Genomic DNA, 19,673 nt, shown 5'->3' with positions numbered 1-19,673 from the left:
TAGTTCAGTGGGAAAGGAGGAAAATGGGGTCAGTTTTGATTTCAAGTGCCTTTAAGGTTATTAAACGTTATTATTTAAACCATTCAAAGGAGCTTAACTTCATGAGAACGATGTTTGCTATAAGTGTTTGAGCAAAGAATATGAGAGGGACATCTAAGAGAATAAAATTTCCTCCGAAGTCAGTAATGTCACCCCCGCTGTTCAGATCCTATTTACATGAGTGCAGCACAGACTGCAGGGGAACACTCTGCTCTCGGGATGTGCAGAGCGAGAGCTGTTACCATGACTACATGTGTTCAAAGACATCAGAGAGGAGGGTTGGCTTGCCTCAGAGTTGTTCTTCTCAGCGAGCGACTGGCTGTCCTCTGCCTCCTCCTTATGTTTCTTCTTATTCTTGCAGCTGCCGTTCTTGCACTTGCCAGAACAGGCTTTCTTCTCACCCTTGGCCAGAGCCTGTAGCCGGTTCAAGAACTTTGTTTTCCAGGCCTGGAAGTCGGCCTGGACGCTGCCGTGTCGGCTCTTCACAACGTTGCAGTCGCCTTCTCCTCTGGTCATGATCCGGGCAGCGCTCAGCATCCACAGCCACTTATCTATGTTCTTACTGACCTGCATACAGAAAGTATATTTGGTGTAAGATTCAACACCGTCCAATCAAAAACGGAGTGAAAAATGAAGGTGTGTCTCACAGTGTTGTAATGGCCAACATAAACGGAGTTCCCCAGCCCAAAGACGGCATATCTCATTCCCTTCAGGTAGGTTTTCCCATATCGGAAGTCTGTGGAGGCTTCCTCAAGCCATTTACAGAACCATTCGGCGCTCTCAGTGGGCTGCCCATCTGTGTATGTGGCCACCAGGAACACACAGATCATCTTGCTCGTGCACTAGAGAATAAATTATATGTGAGCATTAAGAAATTTTTAACATGTTACTCATGGAAGCAGCTCTCTACTAAGAGTGCGTGAAACGTCTGGATCTTATTTCCCTAAAATCAAAAAACAAAGTTTTGATTGTGGGGTAAAATATAATCACGACATTTACTGACCATTTGTGTTATTCACCCAAACTGTTATTAATATTTAAAATAGAGCAAACATCATGAATAAACCATGCTGTAGCATTTATAAACAGGGTTGTAACCGTAAAAAAACTGTAACTTAAACTGAAAATAAATAAATCAAATAAATTCAAAAAAAGTAAACTTTTTTGCAACAAAAAACATTTAAATAAAATAAATAAAAACTAATAAATAAAAATTTAAAACTATAGAGAAATATTAAACATTAATACATAAAAGGGAGACAACCTAATTCAAAACATTATCAAAAACTAGTAAATCAATGATACTAAATAATAGTGCTGATTATAACACTGTATGGCCTGGTTTCACAGAAAAAAAGAAAAAAAAAAGCATTACTGGTGTCCCTCTTGAGACAAAACAAAGGCATTGATATATTTTAAGATCAATTAGTGCCAAGTTTCTTTCAGTGGAAAAAGCTAAGACTTACATTTTAGTCTGGGACTAGGCTTAAGCCTTGTCTGTGAAACCAGGGGAATAAATGCTGAGAGGAACAAAACTCAGGTCTTTTAGACTTTGCTGTGACTGTCCTGTGACAGATAGATTTATCTCAGCTTTGCTCTGATTGAGAGCGAGAGAACAGACAAATTAAAATTCTATCAAAACATTATTCATTCAAAGCATTTTTTCAGTTTTGGTGTTGATGTAGTTATGCATTCTGCCTTTGCCTGGTAGTACAGAAGTCATTTAAGGAAACAAACTAATTTAATTATGTTACTTTGCTTTTAATACTCTTGGGGTTTTAATATTTAAGCTCTGGTGATATAAAAGGCTGGTAAGTCATTTTACATTCTGCTCAGGGAGAAGTATTGCGATTAACTGCCAGCCAGAAGATCTATATTCCCTGTAAATGTTATCGTGGTAAGTGGTAATTGAAAGATATGAAGCTCATAGTAATTCCTGTGATATTCTTAATGTTGAAAGTGAAATACTGATGCAAGCATGACAAATCCTGAAGTTTAAATAATCTATTTCTACTTCTTCGACTACATGCTACTGCAACAAAAAATGAAATTGATCAGCCGGTATGGGGCCAGTCTCACCTCCTCAGCCAGTCTGTCCTCTGGGTCATACTCTTTCATATCTATAACCTCACACTGGATCCCCTGAGCACTGACGTCTCCAGCAAGCTCTTTTGCAAAACCCTAGGCAGTAGTTAAAACAGTAGTTTACAACCACATCACAACACAGTTGCATTTAATTCTTTAAAATTACATAAATAAAAATTACACAGGCAGTCAAAACTTTTAACATTTTTAAACGTTATATTTTTTTTTTCAGGATTCTTTGATGAATACAAAGTTCAAAAGAAAAGCACTTATTTTAAATATAAATCTATTAACATTATAACATTATCAATTTAATGCATCCTTACAGAATTAAAAAAATATATATAATAATAATAATATTTAAAAAAAAATCTTACTCCAAACTTCTGAACGGCAGCATATTATGGTTTGCACAAAAATATTAAACAGCACAGCTGTTTTCAACATTGATAATAATAAATGTTGCTTGAGCATCAAATCAGCATATAGAATGATTTCTGAAGGATCATGTGACACTGAAGACCACTAAAGAGTAATGATGCAAAAAATTCAGCTTGTATCGCAGGAATAAATTACTTAAAGTATACTGAAATAGATTTCAAATTGTAGAAATAGTTCATAATATTACCATTTTACTGTATTTTTAATCAAATAAATGCAATTGGGGAGCACAAAAAATGTCTTTCTAAAAATTCCTAATTGTTCCAATCTTTTGACCACCAGTGTAACGTTATACAAACCTTTGCAGTTCCCGTCTGTGATCCATAGAACACTTTGACCCCAGAAACGTGAATGACTTTTTCTGTTTCAGGTGAAAGTTCTTGTTTTTTCACAGATTTATAAAGCAGAGGATTTATCTGGTGGACCATTTTTTTCTATAAAGGAAAAATACAATCTATTAAGCTGTATTTATTAGCAACAAAAACTTTAAGTAGCAGAGAGGCTTTAAGAGTAAACGCACTTTATTACCTCTTTAAAAAGCATGTTCACAGTAAACCAGACTCCTATGAGAACAGCAGCAGTAGTGTACACATATAACCTGTTCTGCCACACAGTCAGCAGGCAGCTCTCAGTCAAATCCCAAACATCGTTCAAAGCACCTGTGAATGCAGTTAGCACACAAATATATAAACAAATAATAAGCGACAGACAAGCGAGATGTGCAGAACAATGTGTCAAAACTTAGTGAACTGCCTATCTAGCGACTTTAACTATCATAGCAGAGTTTAAAAACACTGAAACTGGGTTGTCTAACAATGCTGTCTAAGTAGGGAGCTCACTAGATTTTGAAACACAGCCTAACCGCAAAACTCGTCCGATCAAGAACATTGAGAGTGACGTGCAAAAATGAGTGCATGTGCATTGCTGTACTGTTGAGCTATAATCTGATTAACAGTTTAATTTAACTCATTTTCGTGCTGCTTGTCAGCGATGCGTTGCAATATAAACCCTAACGTTACCTGGCTTCTCAGCGCCGACTGTACAATACAGCAAACACGATACCACCGCTAAAAACAACATCACTGTTTATAAATCTATAGCAATAGCCAAACTTCATATGCCGTATGTAAATAAGTGGCTAACTACACGCCGCCATATTGTTATGACAGGAATGCTGGGAAAATGAGGTCATTTAACTCTCCACGTGATTCCTCATTACTTGAATTGCTAATACGTATATAGTTTATTTATATCATGTAATAAACAATATTAAGTAATACTACGACATTATTGTTCAAATGGTGTTAGGCTAATATTGTAATATATAATAATGTTCCTACATTTATTTCACATAAAACATAACACTTTTATTTTTTTATAGTTTATTCAGGTTTTTAAAAAATTCCACTTCTACAAACAAATTTATTACAGATTGTTCAACATCCCACTTTGTATTAAAAAATGGATTCTGCATGTTTTCTGAAAGACAATAAGAATTATTGTGTAAGACCCATTATTAACATAAATCTGCATGTTTTGTACAAATATGTCTTCATGAAAGCTCTTAAAAATCACAGACTCTTGGTCTTTTGCTGGTTTTTGCGCTTGTGATGGACGACTGCGAGTGTAGTGAAGAAGTTTCCTGCAAACAGAACCAGAAAGCAGAAGCCACACATGGACACCTGCAAAAAAAAAAGAGGTCAAGAGGTCATTGCAACTTCAAGATCACTATCTTAATTTATTCATAATCTATTTAACTTATTTCATTATGATATTGGGGAAAGGTCTACAAAACAACACTGACCTGCCATTCTTTGCTTTCAGGCATCTGAGCCATTCTGAAGAGAGAAATACTGTTCCAAAGCTGCCAGAACTGCGACACATTGACCGGGATATACAGTAAAGGATTACTTTCATAAGGCAATTCATATGCTGTTCCATTTTCAAAGGTTTATATATATTCTATAGGATAGACAAACACTTACTTGGCCCAGGAAGAGAAAGGGAAGAAGAAATGTCAGTCCCCGCCACATCCACGACTGAAAGCCTTCTGTGTAAACAAAAATCTATTTGATAAACAGCTTTACACTGGCAGATTTTCTATATATTGTGAACCCAGATCCTTACCAACAGTCAAATCCAAGTCGTGTCTTTCTCCCAGTGCTTTTAGCCTGTAGAGACACCCACTTTGATAGTAGTACTGAAGACACTGCACAAAGCCTGTGAGAGAAAGGGATACGTTTGCCTTCAGAATCGCTCAGTATTGCACTGTTGGTATTTTTCCCACAACAGATGTTTTACAAGAGTTTGTAACTTACTTTGATACAAACAATACGCCAGGAATTGGTTCCTGAAAGACTGGTATGTTTCACCATCTGGCCTACATATACAACAGAAGTGATGTTTGAGGCCAAACCAATTGTAGCAGCAATTCACTGAGTCTCATTTATTGTTTCAATGCTTATCAGGGCTATTTTAGTATATACTACTACACTATACTTTGTTTGTTTGTTTTTTTATATTTTGAAAAAGCTTGAAATATTTGAAAAAATATTTCCTGTTTTCATTTTAAGTTAAAGTTGTAATACTTTTATCTTTTTTTTATGTCATTCATTATTTTTTACTTCAGTATTATTTTATAATATATGTATTATTTTAACTAAATGAAAAAAGTGTAGCCTTGGCAAAGTTTAAATGTTTTTATATGGTATTTTATTTCAGTTAAAGTTTATTTTATATCAAATAGCAAAAAGTGTTTTATGGTTTTTCGTGTTAATAACTCGTTCTAATTGTGCTGATGCATTTAAAACCAACATAAAATTGCACCTATTTGGATTTTTGGACATTCCTGGATTCCTCAATGATTTACATGTTAATGTTATTCCAAAGAAAACAACTGCAGTGTTATTTTAGTATTATTTTCATACTATTACTGTATTTGTTATTTTATTAAATTAGGTCATTTTAGTTTATGTTCGTTATGTGCTTTTGTCAATATTATACGTTTTTGTTTTTAATATTTAGCTTTAATTTTTATTTCAGTCATTTCAGTACTTCAACTTATAAATCTATTGTTTTTATATTACTGTATTTTATAATTATTTATTTTAGTTTGTTGCTATTTTATCTAATATTTTTTAGTTTTTTATTTAAACTTTAATACAAATATTAGACATTTTAAATAGTTGAATTTTTGGTTATCCACCTTTTTCTTGGCCATTTAAAAATTCTATGGGTCTGGCTTCCGGTGTCCAGCTATTTTTAGCTGTATAAAACAGTTTGTTTTGCTGCTTGATATTGAAAATTGGTGTGTCTTACCATATTATTTTATTATTTTTATCTTAATTGTGAACACACTGGTTTGTAATGCAAACAGTTTTACCGTTTACTGCACGTTCACGTTATTTCCCTATAGCGGCTAATGAACTGGAAGTCTTGCCCATAGGCTTACTTCCGCATTGAAGAGAAAGGTGGATAGTTTAGTTTAGACAACAAAACTGGTGTGTTGTCTTTGTAATATTTAATCAAGATGTAATAACTTGCTCTTGCACTTAATATCTGTCCTTTTCCACTGGTGTCACTTTGGTCAGGCTATTTCATTCAAAAGTTTCATTCAAAAGTACATCACACTACAAAAATAACATGTGAATGACAATTTATAATTGATTTTAAGGCCAAACTTGAGTAGGTAAGCTACAGTAGGTCTGAAATGAATAGTTTGAAATGACTCACCAGGTCAGCATGACTCCAGACAGAAAGGTGGAAATGTAGTGGTGGAAAACCCACCAGCCTTTAATCCTAAAAAAAGAAATTAAATAAATAAAAGGTTGTAAAGATGGCACAAGCCAAAAAGAGAAGGGCCTTGAGACAGCTTATTAAACCCATTACTGATCAAACATTTCTTGTGTGACAGCAACAATGCACATCTTCAAACCTGAAATGTCTCTTAGATAGTTTCATCTGACAGTTTCTGACCTGGATCCATTGCTGATGAGGATGCTTTCACGAATCGTCAGTGTGCAATAGTACCAAACCAACAGGAAGTTAAGAAGGGCATCCACAACTCTACAGATACACAACAAAGACAGGCATGAAATGTGATATGAGAGAAAGTGTGTCAGTCAGACCTGTGTGAACTCAGTCTTACCTGTAGCTGATGAAGAAGCGACAAGCGAAGGTCAGCAGGAAGAAAGTCACAGTCACATACAGCTTGAACCTTTCATACTCATCCTTGTATTCAGCTCTACAATAAAATGTTTACAGGTATAAGATGACATATTCAATACTGTATTCTACAAAAGCTGAAAGAAATTAATGTATGTATTTATTTTACGTTTAAATTAGTTATTATTCTATTTTGTTGTAAATTCTTTGTTTAAATAAATATAGTTTAGTTTTTGAATTATAAATGTATTTATTCTTAAATTGTAAACACAAAACCTATTTGCCATATGCAAACGGTGCAAGAAAACTCCAGATATATTCTCTGAAAGCAAGCCTTAATTTCTTATGAAAAATAAATGTATCTTGTATGTATAAAGTTAACAAAGTTACAAATCTACTGATATTCAGTACATTTGAAATATATAAAAAAAATTTGTGCTTACTTGGCTTCTTTGCTTGGAAGGTTGACGTTCACACTCCCAAGGACAAGACTGAGATAAATCCTTGAAAAGATAAGCAAAAATAACAAATAATATGTACTGTATCTACAGCTTTTGATAACAAAGCTTAAAGGTCTTTCCACACTGAGTGCGGAAAAGCGAAACGAATTTCGCACGCGATGTCGCGCTGGAATAAAACAACAGCTTCCAGCGTTTCGTCCAGACGTCCGACGAATCTTTTGATCAGTCCATTATAAAACATGCAAAGAGTGCATGTCTGCCTTTATAGAATCAAAATCCATTTTATATCACAATCGGAAGTTATTACAAGCACTCGATGATGATTTAAAGTGGGTTTTGAGCAAAAACGTTAATAATTACGTACATACATTTTCAATGTAGCTTGATGCTAATTGTACCTCTAATTATTTCAGATGTATTCTTGTAAGCATTATGGATATTTTGTGTTTCTGATGAAGAAACACAAGTTATTTATCTTAATTTAATGCTGTATATTGAGCAGCGGACGATGTAAACCGCACGAGATACATACGCTACATGAAGAAAAAGTGTGTTGTGCAGGTGTGAATTCGTTTCGCACTCAGTGTGAAAGCAACATTCGCGAGCAATTCGCCTCGCTTTCTCGCATCGCGCTCAGTGTGGAAAGCCTTTAGTTGAAACCTTTAATTTGCATAATCTTTCAGTACCCATTTTTCTTAGGAAGAAATGATTCCATTTGAAAGATTAGGCTCGGCACATTTCGGATGTGATCTTTGGCCTCCTTAACCTCATTCTTCTCCTCTTCTTTCAGTCCTTTATTAAATCTTTGTTTGGGAACAGAAATTGCACATTAGCAGGCAACAATCTTATTCAATAAAGCTTCAACATATAACAACATTTTATTTACTTAGTCAAAGCCTTTAAATTCTCCTTTAAATTCTTTTTCTGTTGAGCAATGGAGGCAGCAAAGCTCTTTTGAAGTTTGGAGACTTCCTCTAACTTCTGCAGGTAAAGCCGATGGGTCTCCTGGACACAGAAATGCTTTATTTAGTGAAGGTCTATTTTTTGTATTGACATTCAGAACGAATTCAGAAAATCATTTACCTGAAGCTCCTGCAGTTCTTTCTCCTGAAACGTCCATTCTTGAAGGGCTTTTGCAAGTGCTGTCGACATGTAGAACTTTATCAGTTACAACTACTCAGTTTAACCAACCGAGTTCTTCTTTCTTAGATTACTATGCAAATTCAGTAAACTACCAACTGTGATGGAAACACAGCAATGTCTTAAATTCTGTATTAAAAGAGAGCTTCAGTTTAGAAGCATTTCAATTGACAATCTTTGTCGTATATCTGATTTCTTAGCGACTGCATATAGGTCTGAACTTTGTAGTGAACTTTGACAGACCAACTTGACTGACCTTTGACACACTTGGTTGCTTGCAATATGTCAGAAGGGCTGCATACTTAGAGCAACACTGTGAATTCTAACCTATGGAGGAATTGTGTATAAAGTTGAATTGTGTTTATTACAGACAGATTTAATAGATTATTACTTTAGAGAACATAGTCTAGTCATTCATGCTGAAGTCTCATGCCTTGCATAATTCAACAATCCCTCGTAAACTCCATTGATGTAAAAGAACTCTTGCAGAGTAAGAGAACGGCTGAAACAATGAGATCTTGAACTTTAGTCGAGAGATAACACCTTTCATACTTTACATCATGCCAGCATTCAAGTGAAATATAGAGAATTTAGTTTTAACATCTTTAACTGACTCTCACTTCACTGTCATTTCAATCAATACAGTGCACTTTGGTCGTTTTTAAAACATTAGAGACAAAAATGCCATGTTTTTTGTGAGTATTAGATACGTCACATAAACTGTGTGGTATAGGGGGAGACCGGGTACGGTTGTAACACTTTTTGTTTCAGCATCTGTAACTCGCTGAATGTTTGAGCTAGAGTGCTCAAACTTTTATCCAAAACACCCACATTTGTTCACTACAAAAGGCACCAATTCAAACCTCTGCAAGAATATCACAGCCCTTATAAGTTGATGTTAAATACATGCCTTTGTTACAGTCACTGCCGGGGTATGTTGTAACACATGCTGGGGCAAGTTGTAACAGTCAGACAAAAGAAGCAAAAACAGCAGCCACCTCATAAAGTTTGCTTCAAAAACAGGTTTAATGATCTAAAAGAACATTAGAAAACAACGTCACACTTTCTACAAATGACCACAGCTCAAATCCACTTTCTGTTTGATGCAGGTGTGTGTGTAAATTAGACTACTAGAAGAAACTTCCTTAACAATATTTATGCTTACTGAACCCTCAACTCCAATGTACCAATGTAAAGAATATATATAGATCTAACAACAAACTGTGTAAATTTGTGTGTGAGATTGTGTCTATGTATGAATGTTCTCAATAAGAGTCACAATGGTGAAAAAACAATGTTTTTAACCGCAGAGTGCAGGCTTGGTGGGTCCAGAAACTGCATAGGGCACACTTCCTTTGGCTTTGAGCTGCAAAAAAGCTCCATATAGACTAAATGAAAGTTCTCAGTTCTATGTCAGGGAATGCTAAAATGTGTTATCTGTCATCCAATGTTTAGTTAGCTGTATTAGCATAATGGTTTGAAATTAGCCACTTAAAAATGCATCACATTTTGCCTGAGAATCTACAATTGATTCTAATGTTATATGATTTAATCTGCAACAGTTTAAGTACTAAGCAAAATAGAGTTTTGGTCAAACAAACTGGATTTTTACACCAAAATCTGTTTTTTCTTTATAAAATCTGCATATATCTATTTACAGCCTCGACAAGCATGCATATAAAGATCAGGGAGGAAGTGGGTAAATAATGAAATTATCGTAGGACTCCTAGCTTATCCCTGATAGGTGGTGTATGTGCTTTTTTATAAAATTTACCTTATTAAAATTTATTGTTTTATATATTTAATGCTAGAAAATTACACAAAAAAACGCAAGTCTGAAAAGAAGATTAAATAACTTTAAGAAAAAAATTAAACGGATAGTTCATCCAAAAACAAAATCGTCATCATACTCGCTCTCAAGTTTCTTTCTTCTGTTTAACATAAAAGAAGATACTTTGAAGATTGTTTGTAAGCAAACAGTTGACGGTAGCCATCGACTTCCATACTATTTTTCCATACTTACTTTTCTTTTATATATAAGTCAACAGGATTTTCATTTTGGGTGAATGATCACTTTAATCGCCTTCTTTCACTCACTCTTTGTTGTAAAGGAAAACAGTTTCAATATTTTGTTTAAAGCGCAATGAATCTGACACGTAGGGCTTTATTTTATTTGTCCATGAGCATCCTCTTGCGTTCACTCGCGTCATCAGACGCTTGTAGTGCGCATGCGCTTTCCTGCGACTGTATTATTATTACTTACCCGAGCAATATGTAAACTGCGCAGGGGGGTGGCCTGTCAAGAAACATTGGAATGCATGACGGTGCAAATAAAGAGGAATCTAATCTGACTGACACTACATGCTCTGCCTCAAAGCTTCACTCGGCTTTCTTCTGATCACTGTTAAAGCGCAGCAGCGGTGGCTGGCCAGCGGTGCTGAATAATACCGACCGGTGCGTTGACTTCTGCAGAGACTGTCGCGTTTCACTTCACTTCTCAATGAATTTTAGTTACATAAGTGGCATTACAGGACTGACTTGCTTGTCCGACTGATAAAAGTAAAAATGAGCGCCGCGGTTTATGGTTTATCCACGGTTACCGGATATGTGCTCGCCTCCGCGTTCCTGCTCAAGTGTCCGTCTCTGCTGCATCGGCGAAAGAAAGAAGCCTTCCGGAGCAGACACATCTCACATCGCGGCGGTGAGTGACAAACACTGCTTTATCAAGTCGACAGCACTCCGAGGCTTTTCATCGTTTATCCAATCACTCTTTTTCCTTATACTTCAATAAAACCTAGTGAACAGTGATGTTTCAAAATGCTCACTAGGTTTTGAGACACAGTTTCGATTAATCTTACAGGGTTACATTCATAACATTGCTGACTGTAGCCTTAAGCCATGCACTTGGAACATTTTTGTCTACTATGTAATGGAAAGCCTGTTTTTTATCTTTAAGTCATATTTCATTATACCTTCATGTTGGGCTAGTGTTGGTTCGGGGTTCATCATTGAATTTCTTGACTACACACTGGAGTGTGGACTGTGAACCCTGGAATATTGCAGACACTACATGTAGTCTGAACATAAACATCACTTATAGGAAGCAAAAGCAAATAGCAAGCACTGCTATAATTGTTATTCTTCATCTGCAGGAGCTGGTGAGAACTTGGAGAACACAATGGCAGCCTTCAGCCAGTGAGTTTCTCAATTGGCAGCGATTTATTGCTTGGATTTGCACTGAGTACGACTGTACTAAAACCTGCTTTTTAACATTGTATACTTGATCTTGAAGAATTCAGAAGCATCTGCAGTGTTTCTTCATCATTCGTCCAAGTGGCATTATCAGTTGATGAAAAAATTCTGTTTTTTACGAGGATCAGGGCTGCATTTCCAAAAGGCATCGTAAGCCTAAATTGATCGTAGAACCATTGGTTTCAATGGGTCTACGATGTACTTAAAGGGGTCATTGGATGCAAAATTCACTTTCACTATTCAAAATAATTTATTGTATATACCTTTTCAATTTGCTTATTAAAAGAACAGCAGCAGCAGTATGGTGTAACATTTATTTGAAACACATGTATTTGGTACTTGCTACCTTATACAGTGCCCTCCAAAAGTATTGGAACAGTAAGGCTAATTCCTTTATTTTTGCTGTAGACTGTAAACATTTGGGTTTGACATCAGAAGATGAATATGAGATGAGAGATTAACATTTCAGCTTTTATTTACAGGTATTTTCATCTGGATCTGATACACAACTTAGAAGATAGCACCTTTAGTTTGAACCCACCCATTTTTCATGTTACCAAAAGTATTGGAACAGATAGAATTAACATATTAAAGTGAAAAAGACTTCATATTTAGTTGCAAATCCTTTGCTTTCAATAACTGCATCAAGCCTGTGACCCATTGACATCACCAAACTTTTATATTCTTCTTTTGTGATGCTTTTCCAGGCTTTCACCGCAGCCTTTTTCAGTTTTGGGGGGTCACTCCCTTCAGTCTCTTCTTTAGCAGGTAAAATGCATACCCTACAGGGTTTAAGTGTGGAGATTGACTTGGCCAGTCTAAAACCTTCCACTTCTTGCCCCTGATGAACTCCTTTGTTGTTTTGGCACTATGTTTTGGGTCATTATCTTGCTGCATGATGAAGGATCTCCCAATCAGTTTGGTTGCATATTTCTGTAAATTGTCAGACAAAATATTTCTGTAGACTTCTGAGTTAATTTTGCTGCTGCCATCATGTGTTACATCATTAATAAAGATTAATTAGCCTGTCCCAGAAGAAGCGATGAAAGCCCAAGCCATTACATTACTTGTGTAATGTGTACTATAATGTACACTGTGTTTCAGATGAGCTTGTATGTTTGGGAGCATGAGCAGATCCTTTCTTTCTCCAAACTTTACCCTTTCCATCACTTTGGTCCATAAAACCTTGTCCCAGAATTTTTTAGGCTCGTCTCCTATTCTTCTTGTTAATGAGTGGTTTGCATCTTCTGGTGTAGCTTCTGTACTTTTGTTCATGAAGTCTTCTGCGAACAGTAGATTGTGATACCTTCACTCCTGCCCTCTGGAGGTTGTTGCTGATGTCACTAACAGTTGTTTTAGCGTCTTTCTTTACAGCTGTCACAATGTTTCTGTCATCAACTGCAAATGTGTTCCTTGATCTACCCGTTTGAGGTGTGTTACTTAGTCCACCAGTGGTTTCTTTCTTCCTCAGGAGATTCCAAATGGTTGTACTTGCTATTGCCAGTGTTTGTGCAATGGTTTGATTGATTTTTCATCTTCTCTCAGCTTCACAATTGCTTGTTTTTCACCCATAGACACCTCTCTGGTTTTCATGTTGGTTACACGTCTAACTAACTATAAACGCAGTCTGCACGAATCTGAAACTGAGCGAAGACATTCAGTGCTATTTATTGTTTGAATAATCAATTAATAGAACACACCTGGGCAACAAAACACAGCTGTCAGTCACATGTTCCAATACTTTTGGTAACATGAAAAATGGGTGGGTTCAGACAAAAGGTGCTATCTTCTAAGTTGTGTATCAGATCCAGATGAAAATTCCTGTAAATAAAAGCTGAAATGTTAATCTCTCATCTCATATTCATCTTCTGATGTCAAAACCAAATGTTTACGGTCTACAGCAAAAATAAAGGAATTGGCCTTACTGTTCCAATACTTTTGGAGGGCACTGTATCTTTACTCTTTCATTTAATTCTTTTCATGGCTTTGGAAAACTTGCATCTGATGTTTCTCTATGTCGCTTTTTGCATAACTCTGGGTCGTCAACACCAAGCTTCGTTGCAATTTCGTTCTAGGAATTAAATGCTTTCCCTGAATCTTTAAAGTCTCACCGCAAGCGATTGTACAAGTGCGGATATATTTGTGGCAGTTCAGCTATTCAACACAGTGTATTTATGTTACTAGTGACTTGGAGATGTTGTTCTCCTGCCTGACCTTTATTGAATGAGAAACGAACCGGGAAAAACCTATCAATTGCGTAATCGCCAAGGACCAATAGTAGCTCAAAGGTGTTTCGAAGCCAAAACGAACTCCCCAGAAAGTTCGCTTTGGTGGGCTGTATCGAACTGCCAAAACGAACTCAAAACAAAACTCGGGCTGATTTTGTTCGAAATTACGTCATATCAGTTCGTTCTTCGATTTCGTTTGAAGTATATCGGGCCTTAAGGGTTTTTATGAATCTTTGCAAATCGCCTTTCCTAATAATGTGCTAGTTATCCAGTTTCGCAGCTGAAGTTTAGTATGCTCCATAGAAATATATACCTAGATGCCTCATTATTGACTTTCTATGGGCTGCGATACATAAGCCTTTCGCCATTTTTGGAATGGTCTGAGAAGCTTTGAGCACATTGACTGTGTGCGTCTACAACAGCAAGTTATACGCTTGTATACCTTTGAATATTCAATGATTATTATTATGGAGAATGCGAGATGGCTGACACGTCAAAGTATCTGGAACGGTCGAATAGGGAATCTACACATATCACTCCACGGAAGAGAGGGGCGGAGTCTGCAGAGCTCACTAGCATTTAAAGCAACATGGACTAGAAAAGCGTGCTGAAAACAGAGCTGATTTTGACAGGGTAAAGGTGTTTTTTACACTACCATTGAAAAATTTTAACCAAAGTATGTTATAGACTTTTCATTAAGACCCTAAAGAATCATATCAACTTGTGTAAAATGGGCATCGGATGACCCCTTTAAGCTTACGATGCTTTTGGGAGATGCAGGCCTGGATGAAAATCTTCATGTTCATGATTTATGAACCGATGCTTCCTTAAGTCATCTGTTGTACATTTTCTTCTTCCTTAGCGCTATTCAACTGGGCACTGACATGTTGGAGCTGGACTGTCATTTAACCAAGGATGAGCAGGTGGTGGTGTTGCACGATTCCAACCTGAAGCGGTCGACTGGAATTAATGCATACATTTCAGATGTGGCTTATGTTGTGAGTAGGGAAACTTCAAACATCCTGTATTCACAATCGCAGTCAAAATGTTTAAAGGCTTGACTTTGTAGTAGGCCTTAAACTCTAATATCTATGTAATATATGCTGTATTCTGAAAGTGTTTGTGTGTGTTTGTCTTCTTAGGATCTTCCACCTTACCTTTGTAAGCTTGGGGTGTCTTTTAAACGAGGTGAGTGTTCAGTCACAGGTAATGTTCAACAAATCTGATTTAAGGTATAATCAAGCAGATTCCCAATGTGTCTAGTGTTACTAATATACTACAGTGAAGTACAATACTGAGACCACCCTAAAAATCCAGGATTGAAAATCTAAACTGAAAAAAATTGCTTTGCTTAGAAATAGCTAGTAAATTTGATGAATAATTACAAAGAAATAACAAATTGAATGAATCATTCAATTTGAAGTAGAAATACTGAATTAGTATTTTCTTATAGAATGTACTCCAATCATATATTTTTTTAAATCATTTTATATTGTATTTGAATCCTGGAAACAAAGTTGTAGTATTAAAATAAATAAATAAGTTGTAAATGTCATAATGCAAAATGAATAAGAAAAAACTTTTTCTGATCCATTTCTTTTTCACTAATCAAATGAAAGTAAATTTGTAACATTGATCATGTGAACTCCTTTGTACAGATGGCCCCATTATAGCACTTCTATTATGAAATTAATTTTTTTCTACTTTTCGGTTCATATTTGCACTCAAATTTCAGTTAATCTTTTTACTTAATTGAAATCCAAAACAGATGCACATGTGGTCTTGGTTTTTCAGCCACTGTGTTGACGTTTCAAATATGTTTTGTATACATTTAACGTTAACTAAGACATGTCCAACTATTGCATTATTCCTGATGTTTTTCAGAGTGCTACTGTGAAGGAGGAGATGACAAGCGCATCCCTCTGCTGAGAGACGTGTTTGAAGCTTTCCCAAGCACCCCTGTAAACATCGACATCAAGGTCAACAATGACACTCTCATCAAGAAGGTTTGTGGGCCCCTGTTGTCCTGCTCATATTTAATTTCCTCGAATCCTCTGTCTGTGCAGCTGCTTGTCAACACTAAAGTTAATCAGGTTGGTGAGACGAGTTCACCAGAAGCAAAATAGAGTTTTACTTTTTTTCTGTCAGGTGTCCGAGCTGGTTGTCCGATACAACAGAGAGCATCTGACCGTCTGGGGAAACTCCAGCAACAAAATCGTTAAGAAATGTTACAAAGAGGTAATACACTGGTTATTAGTAAACAACATAACTGAACAATAAAGTATGCAAAATGTCAATATCTGAAGTTTTTTTTATTTGTTTTCTAGAACCCACATATCCCAATCTTGTTCAGTTTGCCCAGAGTGCTGGTGTTACTCGGTCTTTTCTACACAGGCCTCCTACCCTTCGTCCCGCTTAAGGAACAATTCTTGGAGATTCCCATGCCTTCAATCATTTCCAAGTGAGGAACATATGCATTTTAGTCATGCATGCACTATATTGCCCAAAGTATTGGGACACCCTCTTCTAATGAACAGGTTTGACTACTTTAGTACAATTAGTTCAAATCTTAATGTTAAAGCAAATAATGATTTTCTAGGGAATTGTGTGATTCTAATTTTAACAACAAGGTTAAAAAAATAAAGATGAATAAGTCTAAAAAATTTAAAAAGAAATGATTGATTCAGTCAGTGTGGAAGAACTTGACTGGTCTGCAAAAACCCAGCTGAACACCTCTGGTGTGACTTTAAATGCAGACCTTGAGCCAAAAACTCATCACCAAACACCAATGACTTGAACATATGGGTACAGTCATTTTAGACACTTTCAAAACTGTTGCAACAGAGATGGAAATACAATTTTTAAATACAAGAATTGTTTCCATCTCTGTTGCCACAGTTTTATAAGTGCCTTTTTCTGTTCTAAAGAAGGGTCCCAATACTTTTGTCCATATAGTGAATGTACAAATCTTTGGTGTTTGGTGATGAGTTTTTGGCTCAAGGTCTGCATTTAAAGTCACACCAGAGGTGTTCAGCTGGGTTTCAGCAGACCAGTCAAGTTCTTCCACACTGACTGAATCAATCATTTATTTTTAAACCTTGAATTATACACAGAGGCACACTCATGTTAGAATAGAAAATTAAATCCTGTCCAAACTCTTGCTATAAAATTAGAAGCACACAATTCCCTAGAAAATCTATATTTATATTTATCTACAAAAGTAGTCAAACCTGTTCATTAGAAGGGTGTGTCCCAATACTTTTGGCAATATAGTGCACATGGCTCCTATAGTAGTTCTTCTAGTATTTAAAAAAAATCTTTAGATTTGGTACATTCAGGCTCAGCAGATTAACTTTGTATGCTCACAAAACTAGTGCTTTGCTAGATGTTTTTTGTTGGAAATTTGAGAAGTGATAAAGATTTTGTTTCTTGTAGACTCAAAGATCCTGAGCGTCAGACACGGAGTCAGCGTTTCATAGCATGGTTGGCAGACACGTAAGTTTATGTACACTGGCCTCATTAAACCTTTTACCTAAATATTTACTTAACACGGTTTATGTGTTTCTTATGGGAAAGTAGTAACTGCCGCCTTTAGAGTTTTGCACGTTCTGGTCTCAGTGGTGAAAGTAATTACAAACATAAAGAAATGTTTAAGCTTGGCCATGTTATTCTAATACTTGCTAGAGTCGTAAATATGATAGAATTACGATATGAATGTATTTTCAGGCTCCTCATGAGAAAAGCATTATTCAATCATCTGACGAGCAGAGGAATACAGGTGAGTATTAATCTCCAAATGAGATTTAGGTCATACACCACTTGTACTTTATGCTTAAGCATTGCTTTGAGTGCTGTGATGTGCATGAGCAGATGGCAGGAGCTTTGAATGGCATTTCGCTCTTAACAAAGCATATATAAGCTTTGAATGGCATTTCGCTCTTAACAAAGCATATATAAGCTTTGAATGGCATTTCGCTCTTAACAAAGCATATATAAGCTTTGAATGGCATTTCGCTCTTAACTGGAACGTCATCGTGGGACTTTTCCACTGGTCTTTGTTTTTTCCTTTCCAACCGCAGGTGTATGTCTGGGTGTTGAACGACGAGGAGGACTTTAAACGTGCCTTTGACCTTGGGGCTACAGGGATTATGACAGACTATCCCACCAAGCTAAAGGAGTTCATGGAGAAAAACAACTACACTACCAATCTTAAATAAGACTTGTCAGCCAAAGTAAACTATCAATATGCTTTTCCACTGATCTTTGGCTTCTAAATGGGCCTTTTAATTACCCAACATTCATTGAAATTTATGTTTATGAGTGTAGAAGTGGCAGCTATCAGTTCTGCATTCAATCAGAGCCATTTTAAACCACACAATTGATTTAAGTTCATAGCAATACACATTATCCATAAAAAGCAGGAGGATTCATAAGAGGCTGAGGTTATGATGAATTATCAATCATGTTGGGATGGTGTCATGATCATCATGACATTTCTTTGAAGTTTTCTCTACAGGCACTTTCATGTTATTGTTATTATAATGTAAGGATGTAAATCCCACAGGTACTTGCCATGCAATAACACTGAACTTAGAGTTAAAGAGTTAATTGTCTAAATGACAAGACCGAAGCTACTGAAGTTTTTCCAGGACACTAAAAATAAATACTAATTTCAGGGGTGTACTATGGGATTGTTGAGAGACCAATAATAAGAAGGCATTAGATAATTTCTTATTGTCAAAAGAAACAAATTCACAAAAACAAAATATACACATCAAAATATACACAAATATACACTTAAGTGTAGTTTAATATATGACCAGTCAGAAGTTTTGACACATCAACTCAATCTTCATTGTTACTATGTCAACATTACAATGTTATAATATTAAAGAACGTATGGTAATTATGTACCATTAAAAACATTTTATTTGAGCTGCTTCAAAACTTATTTCTGCTTTTATTTAATATCTAATACTCATAATAATAATAATACAATAAATAATAGGTAAATTTAGCAAACAATTTCATGCATAGGGAAACTTAATATTTGTCTTTAAAAGCATTTTCATTTATTCAAGCAATAGCCTTTAGGTCAAAAGGTTTTGTGATCATGAAAAACAATGTCAGTCAAGTGTGTCCAAGCTTTTGACTGGTTGTGTATCTTATACACTGATGAAAGAAGTTGTGTTGGAGTGTAACAAGGGTCACAAACAAGCGTAGTGTGTAGTGTTACTGTGACATTTGAATGTACTTTTGCTAGGACAGGAAAAGGTTTTATCTTTAAAACGCTGGTGGTTTTGCTGTATTGAAAGAGAAAACAGAAACATTTTCTCACTCTTTTAAGGACAGAATGCATTCAAACTGACATGACAGTAACTCACTCCTGAACAGAATGAATCTTAAGACTTAAGCATTTGTGGAGTTCAAACGTTTCCCTCTTTTGCAAAGTGTACAGATACAGTAACTCTTAGTTTGTGCTGTGTTTAATTTTCTGGTTCATATTTTCTCCAAGCCACTTTCATTGGTTGTGTATGAATTTAGTGCACTGTTTTAATTGTAAATGATTATAGAGAATATTTGGTATCAGAAGTACAGTTCTGTTTTGTGAATATACTGCCATTACATATATTTTATAAATGAATTTAAAAAGAATATGTTTTGCCTTAGTGTTATTATGGGTTTTCAGAGCAATTACAATACATACTCCCATAAAACTCTTTTGGGTCTGTGGACTTTTACAGTATCTCTTAAAGCACACTTTCCAAATGTCACTAGTTTAATGCGTCCACAAAGTTCAACACTGGATACAAATGTGTAACTTTAAAAATTATCCCGATAAAGACTATAACTGAAAAAAAAA

The 19,673-nt window shown here is 35.8% G+C and overlaps 3 protein-coding genes across 3 annotated transcripts in view; 1 reads left to right on the top strand and 2 right to left on the bottom strand.

The window, feature by feature from the left end:
• Positions 1-3,732, bottom strand: part of LOC306854087 (S-adenosyl-L-methionine-dependent tRNA 4-demethylwyosine synthase TYW1) — a 68,013-nt gene extending 64,281 nt beyond the window's left edge. Inside the window, exons 1-6 of the mRNA XM_079391896.1 lie at positions 3,585-3,732; positions 3,094-3,224; positions 2,865-2,999; positions 2,119-2,220; positions 687-881; positions 328-606 (exon numbers count right to left, since the gene is read on the bottom strand). Of these exons, the coding sequence (XP_079248022.1) occupies positions 328-606; positions 687-881; positions 2,119-2,220; positions 2,865-2,999; positions 3,094-3,224; positions 3,585-3,645 (903 nt within the window). The 5' untranslated portion in view covers positions 3,646-3,732. The remainder of the gene's footprint in view (positions 1-327; positions 607-686; positions 882-2,118; positions 2,221-2,864; positions 3,000-3,093; positions 3,225-3,584) is intronic.
• Positions 3,733-4,136: 404 nt separating this feature from the next.
• Positions 4,137-8,342, bottom strand: LOC306854341 (transmembrane protein 120A-A-like; the record flags this gene model as incomplete). The annotated part of the gene is made up of 12 exons (XM_079392267.1): positions 4,137-4,247; positions 4,370-4,438; positions 4,551-4,615; positions 4,693-4,785; positions 4,884-4,945; positions 6,298-6,363; positions 6,541-6,630; positions 6,713-6,808; positions 7,173-7,232; positions 7,877-7,993; positions 8,077-8,195; positions 8,274-8,342. The coding sequence occupies 12 exons, from the start codon at positions 8,340-8,342 to the stop codon at positions 4,137-4,139; spliced, it is 1,017 nt and encodes a 338-aa protein (XP_079248393.1).
• Positions 8,343-10,584: 2,242 nt separating this feature from the next.
• LOC306854340 (lysophospholipase D GDPD1-like) lies at positions 10,585-19,457 on the top strand. The gene is made up of 10 exons (XM_079392266.1): positions 10,585-11,031; positions 11,483-11,525; positions 14,673-14,808; positions 14,953-14,998; positions 15,695-15,816; positions 15,959-16,048; positions 16,138-16,271; positions 17,246-17,305; positions 17,537-17,588; positions 17,890-19,457. Exons 1-10 carry the CDS (start codon positions 10,896-10,898, stop codon positions 18,025-18,027), a joined length of 957 nt encoding a protein of 318 aa, XP_079248392.1. The 5' UTR covers positions 10,585-10,895; the 3' UTR covers positions 18,028-19,457.
• Positions 19,458-19,673: the final 216 nt, after the last annotated feature.

This window comes from Barbus barbus, assembly GCF_936440315.1.
Source record: "Barbus barbus genome assembly, chromosome: 34".
NCBI lineage: Eukaryota > Metazoa > Chordata > Actinopteri > Cypriniformes > Cyprinidae > Barbus > Barbus barbus.
Note: the sequence above shows the minus strand (reverse complement) of the source record. Positions and strands in the feature narration are given on the sequence as shown.